The sequence below is a fragment of the Onychostoma macrolepis genome, chromosome 17 (genome assembly GCF_012432095.1).
Source record: "Onychostoma macrolepis isolate SWU-2019 chromosome 17, ASM1243209v1, whole genome shotgun sequence".
NCBI classification, from domain to species: Eukaryota; Metazoa; Chordata; class Actinopteri; order Cypriniformes; family Cyprinidae; genus Onychostoma; species Onychostoma macrolepis.
In genome coordinates this window covers 14,796,067-14,816,242 of record NC_081171.1, presented here as the reverse complement: position 1 = coordinate 14,816,242, position 20,176 = coordinate 14,796,067, and the positions used below count along the sequence as shown (strand labels likewise).

Sequence of the window (20,176 nt, the reverse complement as noted above, 5' to 3'; positions counted from 1 at the left end):
TCAGTTCACTTTTATTTTAGTTTATTTCTAATTTCAATCATTTCTAACATTTCAAAGTTTTCCATCTAATATTTACATATTTCAGGTATTTATTTTAATTGACAAAAACAATTTTTAAAAGTGTTAGTATTAGTTAACAATAACATTTGTTATTGAACTAATCTGCATTTCTAAACTAACTGTTTGAATAAATGATTCAATGATCAATTCATAAAGAGACCTGCTATATTTTTAATAGTTTTAGCTAACAATAGTAACACAGTTACTGTTACTGAACAAATTAGCCGTTTTGAACAAATCGTTTGAGTGAATGATTCAGTGCCTTATTCATTAAGACAGTTCAAGTTTTATATTTAAAGTATAATTTTTCAAAAACTTTTAATATTTAAATATTCAAAATTGTATTTTAACACAGTAATTGTAACTGCAGTGTAAATGCATTCAGGCCACCTCTGAACTGCATTAAACAGTATAAATACAAGATGCAGCTTCTGTGTCACACTGGCAGAGCACAGATGACTTTTGTTGATTCTGGTTTCATTTGATTACTAACAGCCCTACGTCTTATTATTCTAATTAACCTTAGTCTTTGAAATTAATTTGACATAAAAGACGCATACAATTAAAAAAATTGCCCTTATAAAAGGTAGAAAATACCCCTGGAAATCTCTTGATGAAAAAGATAATTTCTGTCACTGCTATGATCTAACCAACACTGCATTTGAAAACTTGTGGAGTCAGCTATCCACGAGAGGCCTAAACCAACCATGGTACCAGCAGAAAAACGCTCACACACCCCTAATTACTGTGCATTGATGCTGTTCTTATCAGTACTTATTTTGCCTGGAAATCAGACCCATGACCTTGGAGCTGCTAGCAGAACTTTCCTAAACTTCACTGCATTTAATTCAGCCACATTCACAAGTAACCACAATTGCTTGTCTATTCGTAAATGCTGACTGTAGACTGAGCAAAAGCCTCCAGATGGGAAATATGATCCTGCTGGATATGGTTTTCCTAATGTATTTGCTTAGACAAAGGAAGCTATTAATAACAACCTGGGTTTACAAAGCAGTGAGAAGTAAGCTGTCCATATTTAAACATGGTGTTCTATTACAGTTTGTTTAGAACTGAAGTTATATTTTATTGCAAGATCGCAGAATATGCCATTTATTAAACCCAGACCCCAAAAATGTAACAACAGAATGTGGGCTTGACTCATGTTAAATGGATGCAAATTAGGGCTGTGGGTGAGGTTTGTACCTGCATGCAGCCAGATCTGGGCAAGGGTCATCCAAGGGTGGAGGGGTCCCTGTTTCGGAGCACTGCTCTGAAGGGAAGAGGCCACCTCAGAGAGCGCCTGCTCCACCCGTGACGCTGCTATGGACGTAGCGTGGACAGAACCTGTGGTGGAAACATAGACAGTCGGCAACGACACGTACATAGGAGCTTCTCTACATATATCCACAACACTGCAGATATTAGCAGTGAAAACTTTGATCTAGAATTTTGTTCATATACATATGAAGGCCAAATAGCAGTTGATCCCAGCTAATCCCTGTATAAATATTTGATAAAATTTTTTAAAGAATTAACTGTTGCCTTAACATACTAAAATGACTAAAACAGAAACTGAAATAAAAATAATTTAAAGCTAAAAAATCAAAACTAATAAAAAAATATCAAGCATAACAAAATTACAAAAAAGGCAGCGTCGATAGTTTTGTGGGCAGTGCACCAACATACAGCGCCCTTGCGCTGCGGGCGTCCCGAGTTTGAATTATGTCTTGAGGACCTTTCCCAATCTCGCCCCCCTCTCTCTCTCCCACTTGGCTTCCTGTCAGCTTTGATCTTTCCTATCATAAAAGGCAAAAATGGCAAAAATAAATCTAAAAAAATATATAAAAAAAATACTGAAAAATGAAAACTGAAAAAATAAAATAAAATAAATAAAAAAAAATGCTAAAACTACAAAAATTCTAAATATTATTAAACACTCGTTCTTATATATTTAACACATAAGAGTGTTACAGTTTTTCTATTGTAACGTACAAATTTAAAGAAAAAAAAACACTAGTCATTTCTAATCTCTAGACAATTTAAAGTGAGGGAATTTTAGGAAATGCAAGGGTAAAGAAACACCATGACAAGATTCAACAATCTGCAGTCAAGTCTTAGAATTTCCAAAATGTGGACAAAACTTTAACAAGGGCACTTACACACACACACACACACACACACACACACACACACACACACACACACACACACACACACACACACACCACTTAAACACAAACAGCATAAGATTATTAATAGTGAATAAATGAAGCTCTGCACATTTGCTGCTACTTTACACAAATTTACCAAATCTTGCATTTTAAAAGTGCTGGCTGCAACATGTAGATCACATTTCATATCAGAGCAACTGATCAACACAAATGAGGCTGTGTTTTCCTGTCTGCTCAGCTTGAATAAGAGTGCGTTCAATTAAATGGATAGTTCACCCAAAATTACATTCTGGTTCTCATTTACAATCATTTTAAATTCACAAATCTTTTCAAGTAATTCACTAAAAAGATCAGACTTGAAAGAACATTTCATTCACAAAGTGAATATTCATAATTTTCAGTGAATAACAATTATTTAGGTCTGTTCTTCACACGTAGGCATTATAAGCAATCTGAACATAGTCCATAAGTCATATGGACCACTTTTATGATATTGTTTTATAGATTTTTGCATCCTTTTTGAAGCTTCAGTGCTTTAACCTCCATTCTTTGTAACTGCATGCAAAAGGTGATTTGTACAATCTTCAAAATCTCTCCTTTTGTGTTCCACAGAAGAAACTACACTACCATTCAAATGTCTGGGGTCGGTAAGATTTTTTAAAAGTCAAAAATACAGTAAAAACAGTAATACTGTAAAGTTTTATTACCATTTAAAATAAGAGTTATCCATTTGAATATACTTTAAAATGTAATTTACTCCTGTAATGACAATTCTGAATTTTGACGTCCTGTAGTGGAAATAATTTGGGTTTGTAAATGGAAATGACCGAACCTTCAGGCTATTCCGTTACCAGTTATACCAATAAATTCCAGATTTGGCCTCAGTTCGTTTTCAGTTTGCTAGACTCAGGAGATGAACTGCAGAGAATGAACTGAAGACACCACATCAGTTTCCTGAGCTGGGTGAACTGAAATGAAATTACCCCCTGCAGTTCAGCGATCACAGAGTCCCTATTTGTCTGGACGCGCGGCTGCCCGGCAGAGCTGTGGTCGGGGCATCAGTGTGGTCATTAAAGTCTCTGTCGGGGTTCAGAGGAACATATTAGGATCCTCAAGAGCCTCTATGAGTCATAGGCTGGACTTTATCGACCAGACCAGCGGGACATAAAACACATTCGGACTGAAATCGATCGCTGTACATCTCAGTTTCTTTCTCTTTAGCAATGAGCCTGTTGAGTATCCATAGCTGCTGCTCCTATGTTTAGCGTTTCTATGGTGACAGTGAACAAAGCCATGGATCACAGGACCAAACACTGAGAATCTGACCCTTATCTGTACTGAGTTTAAAAGGCTTCCAGGGGATCTCTTCATGAATGTCCTATACCAAGCATTTAAAAGGAAACACTCATGGAGGCCACAAGAATGAACAACGTTAAACCGTGAAACAGAACATTTAATACACAAGTAAACAGTTTTTATGGCTGTTCTAGGTTTTACCAACATAACAATAATCTCCATTTAAATGTGGACAGTTCATCCAAAAATGAAAATTTGGTCATGTTTCTTATTCTCATGTTTTTTCGAACCTTTATGACTTCAGTTCTCATTTTAATCTCACTTCCTGAGACAACATGTTGCCGCATGCATTAATATACCACCGTTTAAAAGTTTGGGGTCAGTAAGAATTATGCTTTTTGAAAGAAATTAACACACTTATTCAGCAATGATGCATCATACTGATCAAAAGTGAGAGTAAATAAACATAATACAAAAGATTTTTATTTCAAATAAATAGTGTTCTTTTGGACTAAAATGTATTAAATTATATTAGTATTTCACAATATGTTTTTATTGTATTTTGTTGTATTATATGACTTTAGAAAACTTGGATTTAAGCTCAAAAGTCAAACAAATGACTTTTATGGTGCGGTTTTGTAATATTGGAACTTGGCAACATCTGTCTGCATTTTCCCTGTGTGGAAGAGCAGCTTGGACATGGTGCTCAACTTCTCAATTTGTGTTTTACACAAAAAGAATGTCATACAGATTGGAACAACATGAGCAAAAGATCCTAAATTATTCATTTAAGTGTGAACTATCCGTAAGTCTCTATTAGGGCTGGACGATATGACCCAAAATCAAAATCTCGATTAATTGAGCATTTTACCTCAATTATGATTAATGAACGATTGTTTTATTTATTTGCCCTCTAGTTCAATGACAAGGTTTGTACTGTAAATATTAACTATTAAAGGTGGGATATTTTTTCCAATGAAAGAGTGCATTTCTTTGTGATGTGAAAACAAACGATTTATGGTTATTTATTGAATATTTCGAACAATTGAAATCAAAGCACACATCTCTTGAAATGAAAACGTCTCATGAAAACAGTCACATTTCAGTTTAAATGTAAAAAAAAGAAGGGGGGAAACTCTGGGAAAAAAATGTGACTGGGCTGGGTTTGGTCTTGTTGTGAATTTCGGTTTCGAATTACTTTTCGACTAATTGTCCAGCCCTATTCTCTATTTAATTTTTATTTTATTTTATACAAACTACTGAAGTAGGGGAAGCCATCAGGCCACTGAGGGGTCAAAGAGCTGCCCTGACTAGGGTTAAGGTTGATGACAAGAACTTTCTAAAGTGTCAACAGCTTCAAATCTCTTAAGCACATGCGTGTGCACACGCAAACTAAAAAAAAACTCCCATGATGCATCAGACCAGCCTGGAGAAAGAGCGTGACCATGGAGCTCCATGCTAGGAGTGGGAAAGCATCATCACACGCAATCACACACACACACACACACATAAAAAGCAATATGTTTTTAAAGAGACAGTACTTTCTTGACCAGAACCTGCTGTAAATATAAAGAAAGTCTGTTGTTTGTAATGCAACTCCCCTTTTAGGCATTCCTAGAAGCTTGCGATAACAGCACATGTCAGTTTTTTTCTGCAAACAGGCACATTTGAGTTCATAATTAAGTTCAGAATCATTTAACATTATTAATTTATTTCTGTTAAATACAGGGGACATAATTTCCCAGTTACTTTCCATTTTCCATTGAATTTTTACAAGCTGTGACCGTTTCCAGATACTGTGTCCATTGCAATTGGCCGTAAATGAGAACCTCTCAGCACGATCATGACACCAGCGATCCCGTCCTCTTAAACGTTTCATCGCTCTGTTAACAGAGCCTGGACTTTAGAAACAGCTGCTAAATGTGAGACACTAAAGGAAATTAGAGCTTGTGATCTACGGTCCAGAGACCTGGGTGCTATTCCATCAGATACCACACACCCAATTTATATCAAGTGACCCTAATGACAAATAATCAATATTTAAATAAAAACTTTTAAAATAATTACAGGATCAGTAAAAGTCCATCTAAATGTGCCTGATTTCACTCAGGTTTCAAATAAAATGAAACAATAATCTTAAACTGGGATTAAACTGTGGACTGTCAAATGGAATTAAAAGAGCTTAAGACTAATTTTGGATTAATGGTTAAAAAATTAGAGCACATTTTAGACAAGGTCATTGCTCTCCTGAGGCACCAAATGATTTAGATTAATTTTTAAATCACAGAACACTTTTATAAGGTTTTTGTGGTAACAAGAAACAGGTAGCATGTATATTTACATACACACTACTGTTCATAAGTTTGGGGTCAGTAAGATTTTTTTTTATGAAGAAATTGTTTTGTTCAGAAAGGATGCATTAAATTAATCAAAAAGTGACAGTGAACACATTTATTAAGACTTCATGTTCATCAAAGAATCCTGAAAACAATGTGTCACAGCTTCCACAAAAATCTTACTGACCCCAAACTTTTTTTAAATGAAAAAACAAACAAACAAACTTGCCATACTATTAATAATAATAATTAATTGTATCATTAAAACTAATAAGTCGTCAAAATCCAAACACAGCTAAAAGTACCCATAAATATTTGGCTTTAAGCAGCAGTATGAATTAAACCCTGTTTGAAAGGCCTGGAGGAACAATACTGTCTCTTTAATTATTAAGAACCAAGGCCAAATGAGTGCATTTACGTCTCTCTCCAGCACAAAGAGGCCTGGGACACAAAATGCCAGGAGAGGACACACAATAAGAGGGCAAAACAAAAGGTGAGAGGCAACGAGTTCATTGAACACATTATGCTGGAGTGTGTCGGAGTGTCTTAACAGACAGGTTGTAGGTGCACTCTGCCAAGGGGAGAAGGCCAGCGAGGCAATGAAGCAGGTGTGTGTGTGTGTGTGTGTATAGAGGCAGAGCAGTGACAGCAAGAGCTACTTACAAACCCCAATAAATGAGTCAAAACCATGAAAGAAAGCATCTGGAAGGTTGCCTTGGAAACCAAAAAGAACAACAAAAAGGGGGAAATTACTTATAAAAAATTGGAACTAAAATAACAACAACAACAACAACAACAACCACAACAACAGAAAGTTTACAAAAACAGAAATATATAAAAAAAAAAGAAAAAAAAAGAAACTGACTCTGTCTGACTTTCTGTAATACCACAAACCAAAGTGTCAGGAGTCCTCCTTAGGCCCTGTAAACCCTGTATCTGTGATTCTCACGCTCTGCGGACACAGACTGGCAGGTGCACAGGTGTGTGACACTGTGTTTGGGGCTGTAAGTGTGTAAATGCAATGGTCTGGATGCACAAACACTACACAGTGAGAAGAGTAACAGCAGAAACTGTGAATCACAGGCATAGCATTACAGAAGACAGACAGAGAGGAAGACAGACGCTGTTTACACCTGGTGTTAATATCCATCTCGGGTGGTCTGATCGTATGTGGACAGTACAGTGATAAATTAAGATTCAAATGGAGTCCAAAACTGAAAGTTTTGTGATCCCGTTTGCAGTGGAAGCATTAATGCATCCTGATGTGTGTCAGACAACAGGGAAGAACCGCCTACTCACCTGACCAGTCATCTGCTGGGCTACAACATTTAAACTTTGCTGAATAACTTTGACTATGAAATAGCCAATTGTTGGCAGTTATGTCTGACTCCACTGTCTATTTTTCCAGTTTGACAGACTTTAGTGGACATCACTTACTATGTCAGTTAGTGTTCAAAAAGTTGGGGCTAATTATGAGGTTATAAGTTTTTGAAAGACGCCTTATATAGGGCCCTATGAAATCTGTTTTATTTTTTCCATATTAAGTTTTTAATTTTTCTAGACTCTGTTTTAATGATTAAATAAAACCAATATTAATAAGCATGTCTAATTAATTAAAATCATGAAACTTACATAATTTAACAAAAATTACATTTTGGGGCCCTATGAAATATGTTTTTTTTCCTTCTCAAATTCAGTTTTATTTTTTACCAAATTCTGTTTTCGATTAATTTTCTGGATTCTATTTTAATGGTTTCATTAAATTTGAATAATCAAAAGCATCTCTAATTAATTGATTTCATTAAAAAATATATTTTATTTACTTATTTTTTCATAAATACTTTGTATTTAATACATTTTATGCCTAGGTAAAAATATTCCTTTGGTAAATAAATTCTAATAAATAATTTTTCTGGTAAATATTTCTTAAATAAAATAAGGTTTTAATAATAATTTTATTATTAGTAGTGTTATCATTACATTAAGTAATATTTCTGTCACTGTTTCTTGAAGTTAAACCGAACTTATATTTTGACAGGCTGCTGTGGAAACCTTTAATTTTCTGTTTGTACATGATGTGACAATAGTTTTTCTCAAAAGAAAACGTAAAATGCTCATGAAGTGACTCTCATAGTAGCCTCTAGAGATTATTTTCATGTGTTCATATATTGAGGCTGCAGATGCTGAAAACACTGAGCGTCACGTGTGCTTCAGTATGTGTGTAGTAAATGAAACTGCGCGTCTGCGCCATTCATTCACACAAAACATACAGTATTCATATTTAAATAGTATTTTTGCAGCTTAATATTCACAGACACTAGTTCATATCACATTTTGATATAAATGTAGACCTACATTTGGTTTATTAATCCAAAATTTGCCAAATTCTGTAACATTCTGCGATATACAGTAAATTCCATTTTTATGACAGGCTTACTCGATTCCGTCCGCATTTTCTGCATCATTACTGGATCAAAACTGCAAATCAATACAGTAAAAACATCAATATTGTGAAAAACTATTACAATTTAAAAACAGTTTTCTATTTTAATATATTTTAAAATGTAATTTATTCCTGTGATGGCAAAGACAAATTTTAAGCAGCCATTACTCCAGTCTTCAGTGTCACATGAACTTCAGAAATCTTTCTAATTTGATGATTTGGTGCTCAAGAAACATTTCTTCTTATTATCAATCTTAAAATGGTTGATACTTTTTTTTTTTTCAGGATGATTTTTTTTTGATGAATAGAAAGTTGACAATATCTGAGATACAAATCTTTTGTAACATTATAAATGTCTTTATTGCCAATAAATCATTTATTGCCTTTTGATCAATTTAATGCATCCTTGCTGAATAAAATAATTACCACACCCACTGAACGGTAGTGTATACGTCACAAAACCAGAGGCTCTCCCATCAAAATCGAATCACAAATGGCCACAGGAAATGCACATAAATACTAGACAATCTGTCTCACCCAACCGAATCACCCGAGACAGATGTTTGTTCAATGTGTAAACAGGGCCAGAGGGAGAAAGTACCTTAGATGAAGCGAAAGGTGACAAAACTGCAGTATGAGTGAGTTTCAGTAACACAGGATATCTACTGATGAACTCTCTCTCTCTCTCTCTGAAGATACGAGTGTGGATATGATCCCAGGTCTTAAACAGCTGATAGCAAGTGTCACTGCTTCTCTGTCTTTCGTTTCCCCAGGAGCCTCTCAGTGGAGATTAAGAGCTTAGCGTCAGTCTCACGGGCCACTGGATCTCTGAACCCACACTATCACATCATCCTGCCAGCAGCATTCACAGTCTTACAATTAATGTCCTTTTACAGCTGATACAAGCCATGACTGGACATACAAAAAAAAAAGTAGGTCGAACTCCTCTACACTTGAAACAAAAATACTTAAATCGCTTATTCACAGAATTTCTGCATTTAAGATTTTTATCTTCACTGTACTACAAACAAGGAAAAAAAAAAAAAAAGTAAATGTGGCCTGAAAATTGCTTCTTGAGCAGGTTAAATTCACCACATTACAAACCCATTAGTGCCAGACGGTCCTGAGACGGAAGTCTGCAAAAAGAGCCCTCCAAAACCCAAACACAGCTTCAGTACCAATCCAAACTGCAGCAGCAAACAAGTCACCAAACACACTTAACCAACCCCCAAATGAACTGGGCTGGTAGGTGGGGTTATGCAGGCAGAGCACTGAGGTTAGAGGCAGGGGATTGGCTAGTGAGAGGAGACTCATGCCAGGCTATTGGCTGAAAAACACACACAAGGTGCACAGTGAATTACTGGCGGAGGAGAAGCGTCGGTGGGGGGCGTGGTCACAGAAAGCATGGCTGCTGCGCCTCTGGGTGGATTCGGCCTTGGGTGGAGGTGAAGAATAGAAGGATGAAAGAGGAAAAAGAGGAGATACAGGTTCTGACCCCGAGAAGGAGGAAGAGGCATGAGAGGCTAGGAAAAAAAAATTAGAGTGAAAAGGATGTGATATAAAAAAATAAAAAAAATAAAAATAAAATCAATCCCAGTGAATACATAATAAAAAACACATAATAATTAGGGATGTCACAGGGAAGTGTTAATTTAACATGAAAAATGTTAAAAATAATGAATTTTTAACTCCTGACCTGTATGTAATTTTTATAAATTTAAATTCAATTCAATTACAAAGTAAATAAAAATTGTAACAGATTGATAGCCATAGGAATAATGGAAAAAGTAAAAAACAAAAGAATAAATAAAAAATAACCACAGCTGGAACAGAAAGATAAGGTTGTAAAGAAAATGGGTAACTGCTGAATCACAGAGGCAAGATGACATGTTTACTGTCTGCATGCACAGCACAGAAACCCTCCGCCATCACTGCTGTGCAAACACAGCAAATCAACACCTGCACTCATCTTAGCTAATTACTCTATTCGCTGCACAAGATACTGGGAAAATTCTTGTAAATTTAGCTGAAACTGAAATGAGAAAGCAGTTTTTCACTCTGAATAAAAGCCCATTGTTCTTTTAGGAATTACATTTTTTCTTACGTTGAGGAATAGCATCCAGCCTATTCCCATCTAATCACCTTACCACGATTTGGCAGTTGCTTAACACTGAATAGGGTTTTGGCGTCAGAAACCCAAGCTTTTGCAGCTTAGTTTCAACTAATGGTCTTTTTGGACTGCAAAAGAACAGCTCTAAAGTATAAATAAAGTATCTATTCCTAGAACTTAAAAAAAGAGAACATTTTCATGATATGACCCTTTTACAAGAATTACAGCATTAGAAATACAACAAATAAAAGTATATTATAAAGTTCATTAACCCATCATCTCATTAGGCCATTCACTCCAAATCAAACCTGTGTTTGAGAGAGAAAGAGAGAGATACATATGCAGGAAATACAGATAAATTGACAGCAAAGCTGATGTCCATTGTCACTGTGATGCAAACTCAACAAAAAGAGTAGGGCAAAAAAGCGGTTACCGCCATAACTACACAGATATAGATATGTGGAGATTAATTTGTGTGTGTGTGTGTGTGCGCGTGCGCTCACCTGTCTCTGGATCACTGAAGTCAGGTAGTGTCATGGCGTTCAGCTGGCGACGGTCAGCAACAGCTCTGTCTAACAGACTGCTCCCCCTCCCAGAATCACTACACACACAGAGAGAAGACCAGAAGCAAGAGGCAATTAAGACGTTAAAATTAGAGAACGAGTCAAGCACTCAGACAGGCGACGTGATACTTGCGCATCAATACACACAGAATGATGAAACCCTCAGAAATTTCACTCAGCATCTCATAGCACACTGCTATTGCACACACAACCACAATGCTTCTGCAACACTATTCATCTGAAAAGGAGCATAGAAATAACTGCAAGTATGCAAGAGAGAAATTTAGAAGAAAATGTGAGGAGACTTGGTGCCCGGATGCTAGGGTGTTACGGGGGGTTATCAGGACATTTCTAGGTGGTTGCATGCATGTTGTGAAAAAACAAACAAACAAACAAAAATAAAACACTTCTATGGAGACCGAAAAGTTGATGTTTGTTGCCACACCAGCTTCTGTGGCTATTTTCATGGCGAGAAAATTTATGACTAAATTATATCAGATTTTTAGAATTTATTTTCGCTAAAAACTGTATTTGGCTTAACTCTGTTAATAATCTCTTCAAAAGAGTTGACAAAAGAGGGGAACCAAAGTTGCTTTAATACAAGTCACTTCACTCAGTGGCCACCTTGGAAACAACTGGAATTCTGTTCATTACAGATAAGCCAATAATTATTTTCATGTTATTGCTGAGAACCGATAAATGGCTGTACTATTTAGTCCAAATAAATTAAAAATAAAAATAAAAAACAAAATCAAATATTTTAAATGCTACAAGTAAATTGAAGCATCACATTTTTGTTTTTTAAATTTACATTTACAATTTAACAAGATTCAAAGACGACGAAAAAAATAAACAGAACAAAGAACAGAAAAGGTTATAGTACGGGTTACATATATTATTTGTGTTTTTACAGATTAACTTCAGCGTTAGATGATAGCAAAGATAATCTAAATGACAAAATATGAAAGAGGATGCACAATTAAATATCTAATATTAATACAAATTAATACATTAATTATAAAATAAAACCCAAATATCCTCTGATAATCAATATGGTACTGATACATTGTGCATCCCTAATATCTTCTATGTAGGAATACAGTTTTTATCTATTTACGTTCCAATGTCATTTAAATGAAATAAGAATCAGTTCAAATCATACAAAAAGGGCTGATGCAATGACATTTTTGAGTAAATTAAAAGCTGAATTGAAACATACCGAGCATTAAGGTGTGGCCACATTTTCTGCTGTTCAGCAAATTTCTGAGAAATCCAGTAATTTCAAAAGAAATCCACACGATCAGTGAGCATGCATGAAGGCACAAGATTTCTCAATGCAGATTTTGCAACGGTTCAACACAAATTCACCGTGTTGGCCAACAGAAGGCTGCTTAGTTTGAAAGCGACCTCTGTGTGAACTGTGCTTCAAATATCGCTACATTACTGAAATAAATTTCTCTAATGTGACTGCATGATTTTTTCACATTTATATTTCCAGATGTGTTCTGTCTCAGTGTCCTCATACTGTCTCTGGAGGGTGCCCCAAAACCTCTGACAGAGTGGCAACTGTTAAGTGTTCGAGGATGACTTTGCGGTGGGGTTTAGGGAGGACGAGCTCCAGTGATCCTGACGCAGCGGCGCTACCCTGGGTTTGGAGGGAGGGACTCCGAATATGTGGCAGTGGCAGAGTATGGTTACAGTGTCCAGGCACTAATTGGTCTCTGGTGGATTGTCACCAGGTACCGAGTTCAGGACAGTTTGACAGGAAGAGCTGGAGTATTCTGACAGCAGGGGACTGGTATTTCAGCCATTAGAACGAGAGAGCGAGCGAAAGAAAGCAGGACTGAATCATAGTATGCAGCAGTGGTAGGAGCCGTGCTTTTATTTATTTTTAATGAAGGTGTGGTGAGCTCCTCGCAGTCAGAGAGACATGCTGTGCTGTCTTATGTGTGATGGTGAGTGCCGACACTTGAGCTTCTAGCATTTATGTGTCAACAGCTGGAGTGCGTGTGTATGTATATACCTGGGGTTGGTGAGGTTGTAACAGGACTTCCAAATCTGCAGCATACGTTTACAGGAGAGTAACGCCTCCTCTGGACCTCGACACAACGTCTCCAACTTCACCTTTGTGAATAATAGACTAGAGACAAAAAAAGTGTTTAGAATCACTTTCCATTCATCAGAATGTCTAATGAACTGTTTAATAAACAGAGAGGAGCGATTATTGAACACCGATAGAGATGAATAAGTCTAAGTCTCTTCTGCAAGCAAAACTTTAAACCAAAGTCAAAACGATTCAGCCCTTTCAGCTGGAATAACTTCAAATAAACATCAACAGAGCAGATCAATAGATTCCTTTAAAAAAACCTTTGGACAACCCTGGTCTATATTGAATGTATTGTATATTGTGTTATGTATTTGCGTTATATTGAGTGTTGTGTTGTATATGGTGCATGTGTGTTGAGAAATATAATAAATTCTGGTCAATACTGATAAGCCAATAATTCTTTTCATGTAATGACCATTAACCCATAAATAGCCGAAAATGAAATATTACAATTAAAATCAATCATTTAAATGCTATAAGCATCAAATGCTACCTTACCTTTGGGGTCAGGAAGACTTTTTTTTAAAAGAAATACTTTTATTCAGCAAGGATGCATTAAAGGAAAGGGAAAAAAAAAAAAAAAGGAAAAGGAAAGAGTGGCCAAGTATGGTGACCCATACTCGGAATTTGTACTCTGCATTTAACCCATCCAAGTGCACACAGCAAGAAGTGAACAAACAAACACACACACACACACACACACACAAACCGTGAACAAGGGCTGTCGCGCTATTGACGAGCATAATCGCAGAGGAATGCAACAACCGCGATATTTCAGTGTTTTCGTTTTCGTAAGGTTACGCCCTTGTCGTTTTACACTTCGTGCATGTGTACTGAATATTAGTAATGATAACAATGTGTATCATGCTGATTTGCACAGAGGCTCAGTAAATTTGCACTTAACAAGCCTAAACAGACAGCGAATGAGAGAGAGATCGACTGATCGCATGTGATTACCTGCGTCTGTCCTTCAGGCCGAGTCATGTATATTTGTGAAAACAGGTTGTCATGTCCAAGGAAAGCGAAATCTGTCTTAGCATCGATGCTCTGCTGGTCAGCGGAGCCTTTAAAAGTGGCGCTCAAAGTTAAAATGATTTAAACAGCGTGTTTCATTACAAATCTCTGAATGAATCAGCGCTTTTGAACGTGTAGATGAATGAACGGTTTAAAGACTCACTCAAAGACAGTCTTCTTTGAGTGAGTTTGTCTTCTTCTTTTGAGACTCCTTAACCGCGACAGCCCTACCGTGAACACTACCTTCAGGTTACAAGTCCGACTCTCTATCCATTAGGCCACGACTGCCCCATAATTAAATTGATCAAAAGTGACAGTAAAGACAATTATAATGTTATAAGACTTCTATTTCAAATATGTACTGTCATTTAGAACTTTCTATTCATCAAAAAACTCCTAAAAAAAATATATCACTATTTTCTTGAGAAGAAACACATAACCTTTTAGAAAGATTTCTGAAGGATCATGTGACAGTGAAGACCGGAGTATTGGCTGCTGAAAATCGTCTGTTTTGTCATTACAGGAATAAATAATATTTATAAACAAAAATAATTGATCATAAACTGCAATTATATTTCACAACATTACTGTTTTTACTGTATTTTTTATCAAATAAATGCAGCCTTGGTGAGCATAACACACTACTTTCAAGAAGCTCAACTTGAAATGAGCACAGAATCAAAATGTAATTTAAATGGAAATATAGGTAAAATGCACAATTAAATATCAAATATTAACTAATATATGTACAATCATACAAATTATGTTTTGTGTTATATTGAGTGATTTTGTATATTTTGCATGTGTGGATGGATGTTTTGTTGTGTATTGTATCTTGTTCAGTGTTGTTAATGAGTGCACACAGAATCCCTTATTAACACCTGTATTTCACACACATTTCTACAGACAGCAGATCTGCTCATGCTGAGTGAAAGTCCCACCATCGAGAGTGCAGATGGGCATTTCTATAATCAGATATGGCAGCATGTGAAGAGATCCAGCCGGTGTGTGTGTGTGTGCGTGTGAAGCAGATACCATATATAGAGACTGCCAACAGCTCGCTGTCGTTGCAGTTGCTCGACTCGAGCTGAACTGAGATCGGTCAGAGCTTTAAACACGCGCTGTGGTCTCTGAAGGCTACACTGATCCGAGCTCAGCCAATTCAGAGTGCTGATGGCACATTCTCATCAGCTGCGCTTTCATCTCTGCTGTATTTGTACGCTACAACGCTAGGACGCCCACACAACCACTGAATTAATCCTGTCGCGTGTGTCTGTGTGTGGAATAAGGAGGGCTGGATGTTCTGGTGCATTTCCTTTCAAGGCAATGAAGCAAAATGCATGGAAACACGCACACAAACTGGACAAACACACAAAACCCTGCGGGGAAAATCAGGGTGAAAAAGAGGGCCATAGGATTGGAGGAAAAAGAAAGCTGTTGTTTTTTTTCTATTATGTAAGTGGCTGAAGCACACAGCCAGAAGGCGACAACACACACAAATACAGAGATGGAGGGGACTCTGATCAAATCAAATGAGAAGGGAATTTGCGTGGGGACTGCCCAGTGCTTCAAACATCCAACACACACACACAAATACTTCTAACTCGTCTAATTGAAGATGCCAGCAGCAGATATGTACCCATCTATCCCAGCTGCTACAGCAAACACAAACATTCTCATTAGAGTGGGCACTGTGGCATGCCTCTAAATGTCTAAACACTGCCTGCCACTGTTTGTGTGTGTGTGTGCATGTGTGTGTGAATGCTGTGCAAAAGAACATGGAATCATCTGACTGGTTGTCTGATCCAAGAATAGGCTCCTTGTCATTCTCTGATTGGCTGCTGACGACTATATCAACTTAGTGTAGTCAAAAAACAAAGCTACATCTAACTACATGCTCGAGAGGTTAGATAAAGTGTGACAGTGACTGTGTGTTAGACTCACATGAAGTTCTCTGGGTATTCGCTGAGGGCCATCTCGATGATGTTGAGAGCATCGTGGTAGTGTTTTTGAGCTGACAGCAGCAGGGCCAGCAGGTGCAGCGAATGAACATCATCGCCCTGCAGCTGTAACGCCTGTCGTACATAACCGAGAGCCTCTGGAATCTGACACACACACACACACACACACAAGACGCTTTTATTAGATGATTGTTCAAACGGACCGAGAAAGAAATGAGAAGGAAAAATAACAGACTGACATCTGGGGAGAGAGACAGACTGAGAGGGAGATAAAGACAAAATAAAGTTCCCATACTTTAGTAAGAAGAGTGAGATGTGGCTAGGGTTGGGTGATAAATCAATATCGATATTTATTGAACAAATATTTATTGATAATAAGTTTATTAAAGCATACTATTAATTAATTAATATCATACAACCAAGATATTTTTTTCATCCAGGTTTTAATTCTTACAATATACAAATTCCGTTCTGTTTGCTTTAAATTAATTGTTATATTTGTATTTGATTGTTATATTTTAATTTGATTACATTTTAAAAGTAAATAAATTGTTTAAGTTTTATTAGAATTCATTTAATTATACATTCGCATGAAATTATAAAACAGAACTCCGGAAAAAAAAGAAAAAAATTTAGGGAAAATTAAAATGGGGGTCCTAAATGAAAAAGTGGTATAAATGTGGAATTTAGTAGTAAACAAGAAGAATCTTTGATTACAAGAAGCTTTGATTACATTCATTGTTGAGGTCTAAGAAACATGAGGAGTGCATATCCTTCCTCATAAATAGTATAAAATAAAGATTGTGATAAATATCAATATCAACTGATACAGAAAAAATATTGTGATGACATTTCTGGCCATATTGCCCACCCTAGATGTGGCTTGAAGCAGATGAAATTAGCCACACGCAAATGCTTATAGGCATCACCTAAGAGCAACCTGGGAGAAGACCATCATCTGAGAGAGTGTGCGTAAGCAGCAGATGTTGATTCTCCTACCTGTCGAGATACAGCCAGCTGCAGCGCCAGGTAGAAAACAGCTAGGTGATCAGTGGGGGACAGACTCTGTGCCCTGAGAGAGAGAGAAACAGTGTGTTTCATCAGTGTGCACAGTATGTGAGTGAGAGAGAAATTTAGGACAGTCAGAAAATCACCTCTGGAAAGCGCTCAGTGCTTTTTTCTGATACTCTTCTTGCATTCCTCGAAGAGATGCTGTAAAGACAGACGACAGATGTGAGAAGATGGTATGGACACAATATAGCAAGATTTCAGATACCTTAATGTTAGAGAAAGGGCATCACAGGATTATAGAGTGTGTAACAGAGGGAAGACAATGTATAGAGCATTAAAGAATAATCATTAAATTATATAATTGTCATTACAGAGTGGAACAGAGTGTGTAATATAAGAAAAGAGTTATAGAGCATGTTATAGAATGCAGAGAAAGCATATAAAGCATTACAAAGGCATTGCATTGCAGTGTGTTATATAAGAGCAGAGGAAGGGAAAAGGACAAATAAATTACAGAAACGATACAGAACAGTGTGGTTCCTCACAAGGGGGCAGGGGAAAATCTTCCACGTGGGCCATAGGATGATTAAAATTATATTTGTAAAAATCTATGAAAACTTAATAAAATTCTCCCCCGTTAATTAAAAAAAACTGAAATAATGTTTATCCACCATCATAAAATATGGAGGAACAAATAAAGCATTATAAAAGATTAAAAGCATATCTCTGAAAAGTATATGGTGTGTTATAGAGGGTGGACAAAACATGGAAAATTATATTCTTGGATTAAAGAAATAGTATATTTTGTTATAAAGGACAGAAGATGGGTAAAGAGTATTTTACACAATTATAACAAATATACAGAGGTACTGAGCAAATTTTAAGGGTAAAGAAATAATATAGATATACAGAGAGGTACAGAGTGAGTGATCCAGAATAGACAGTGTATAAAATATAAATGGATTACAGAAAGGGTATAGAGTGTGTTAGAGAGGACAAAAAAGGGTATACTATATGATATAGGGAATATGGAGTTGTTCATTAAGTGCATTATATAAGGTATGGGGGAAAAAAATAAGATAAAAGAATATTGGGAGGGTACAGAGTGTGTTAGAGGGTAGAGAAAGGGTATACAGCACTATAAAGGAATTATGAAGACAATATACAGTGGGGAAAATAATTATTTGATCCCCTGCTGATTTTGTAAGTTTGCCCACTTAAAAAATAAATAGGTTTATTTTAACTGATAGAGACAGAATATCAAACAAAAAATCCAGAAAAAAAGCAGCATCAAATGTTAAAAAAAGATTTACATTTTAGTAAGTCAAATAAGTATTTGATCACAAAGCAAAATATGATTTAGTACTTGGTGCAGAAACCCTTGTTGGCAAGCACAGAGGTCAGACGTTTCTTGTAGCTGGTCACTAGGTTTGCACACATCTCAGAAGGGATTTTGGTCCACCTCTTTTTACAGATTCTCTCTAAATCATTAAGGTTTCTTAGCTGTTTCTTGGAAACTCGAAGTTTCAGCTCCCTCCACAGATTTTCTAAGGGATTAAGGTCTGGAGACTGGCTAGGCCACTCCAGGACCTTAATGTGCTTCTGCCTGAGCTACTCCTTTGTTGCCTTGGCTGTGTGTTTCGGGTCGCTGTCATGCTGGAAGACCCATCCATGACCCATCTTCAGTATTCTGGCTTCTCGTCCAAGATTTTACAGTACATGGCCCTGTCCATTTGCCCCTCGATGTGGTAAAGTCGTCCTGTACCCTTAGCAGAAAACAGCCCCAAAGCATAATGTTTCCACCACCGTGCTTGACTGTAGGGATGGTGTTCTTGGGGTGATAGTCAGCATTTCTCTTACTCCAAATACGGCGAGTCGAGTTGATGCCAAAGAGCTCAATTTTGGTCTCATCTGACCACAGCACATTCTCCCAAGCCTTCTCTGAATCAGAAGTTCATTGGCAAACTTCAGACGGGCCTGTACATGTGACTTCTTGAGCAGAGGGACTTGCGGGTGCTGCAGGATTTCAATCCATTGCGGCGTAGTGGGTTACCAATGTTTTGCTTGGTGATTGTTGTCCCAACTGCCTTGAGATCATTTACAAGCTCCTCCCATGTAGTTTGGGGCTGATCTCTCACCTTTCTCATGATCATCCTTACCCCATGAGGCAAGATCTTGCACGGAGCTCCAGACCAAGGCCGATTGATGGTTGTTTTGTATTTCTTCCATTTCCGAATAATCGCACCAACAGTTGTCTCCTTCTCACCAAGCTTCTTGCTTCTTGTAGCCCATTCCAGCCTTGTGCAGGTCTACAATCTTGTCCCTGATGTCCTTTGACAGCTCTTTGGTCTTTGCCATGGTAGTGGAGAGGTTGGAATGGAAGATACAGATTCTATGGACAGGAGTCTTTTATACACACAGCTGAAATTAGGAGTATCTTCTTAAAGTGGCAGGACTAATCTGTGTTCCAAATGTGCACATAACCAATCTGTGGGAGCCAAAATTCCTGCTGGTTGGTAGGGGATCAAATACTTATTAATAAAATGTAAACCTTTTTTTAACATTTGTATGCTGCTTTTGTTGTTTGATATTCTGTATCTATCAGTTAAAATAAACCTACCATAAAACTGATAAACCCTTCTTTTTTTAAGTGGGCAAACTTACAAAATCAGCAGGGGATCAAATAATTATTTTGCCCACTGTAGACTGTTATAGAGAGGTACAGAGTGTATTATAGAAGACAAAAACAGGGTATAAAGTATTATTATAGAGAAGGTATACTGTAGAGTGTGTTACAGAAGATACAGTAAAGATTATGGGTATTGAAATGGTGCGTTCTACTGAAGGTATGCTTACCATCTGTGGCTCTCAGGCTGTAGACGAGACCGATAGCTAGATAGCCTTTGGCCCTGAATTCAGCCGCCTTCTCACCCATATCAATCACTATTTTAGCAAAGCGCTCGCCTTCTTCCAGCTAAAACACACAAATACACACCCATGTAATCACCATCTCACTGTTCGTGGACAGTCTATCAGTAATGGATTTACAGAGTTGTAAACAGGTCAGGGTCAGCTCTCTGGTTGAGCCTGTGCATATTTCCCAT

The 20,176-nt window shown here is 37.0% G+C and overlaps 1 protein-coding gene across 3 annotated transcripts in view; it reads right to left on the bottom strand.

The window, feature by feature from the left end:
* The window catches only part of ttc7b (tetratricopeptide repeat domain 7B), a 45,581-nt gene that overhangs the window by 4,380 nt on the left and 21,025 nt on the right, over positions 1-20,176 (bottom strand). Inside the window, exons 12-20 of one of the 3 annotated variants that reach the window (XM_058749116.1) lie at positions 19,929-20,046; positions 17,216-17,273; positions 17,061-17,133; positions 16,045-16,205; positions 13,003-13,119; positions 10,920-11,017; positions 9,668-9,829; positions 6,527-6,577; positions 1,264-1,404 (exon numbers count right to left, since the gene is read on the bottom strand). In XM_058749116.1, the coding sequence (XP_058605099.1) occupies positions 1,264-1,404; positions 6,527-6,577; positions 9,668-9,829; positions 10,920-11,017; positions 13,003-13,119; positions 16,045-16,205; positions 17,061-17,133; positions 17,216-17,273; positions 19,929-20,046 (979 nt within the window). The remainder of the gene's footprint in view (positions 1-1,263; positions 1,405-6,526; positions 6,578-9,667; positions 9,830-10,919; positions 11,018-13,002; positions 13,120-16,044; positions 16,206-17,060; positions 17,134-17,215; positions 17,274-19,928; positions 20,047-20,176) is intronic. The other 2 variants (XM_058749117.1, XM_058749118.1) reach the window with 2 other exon arrangements.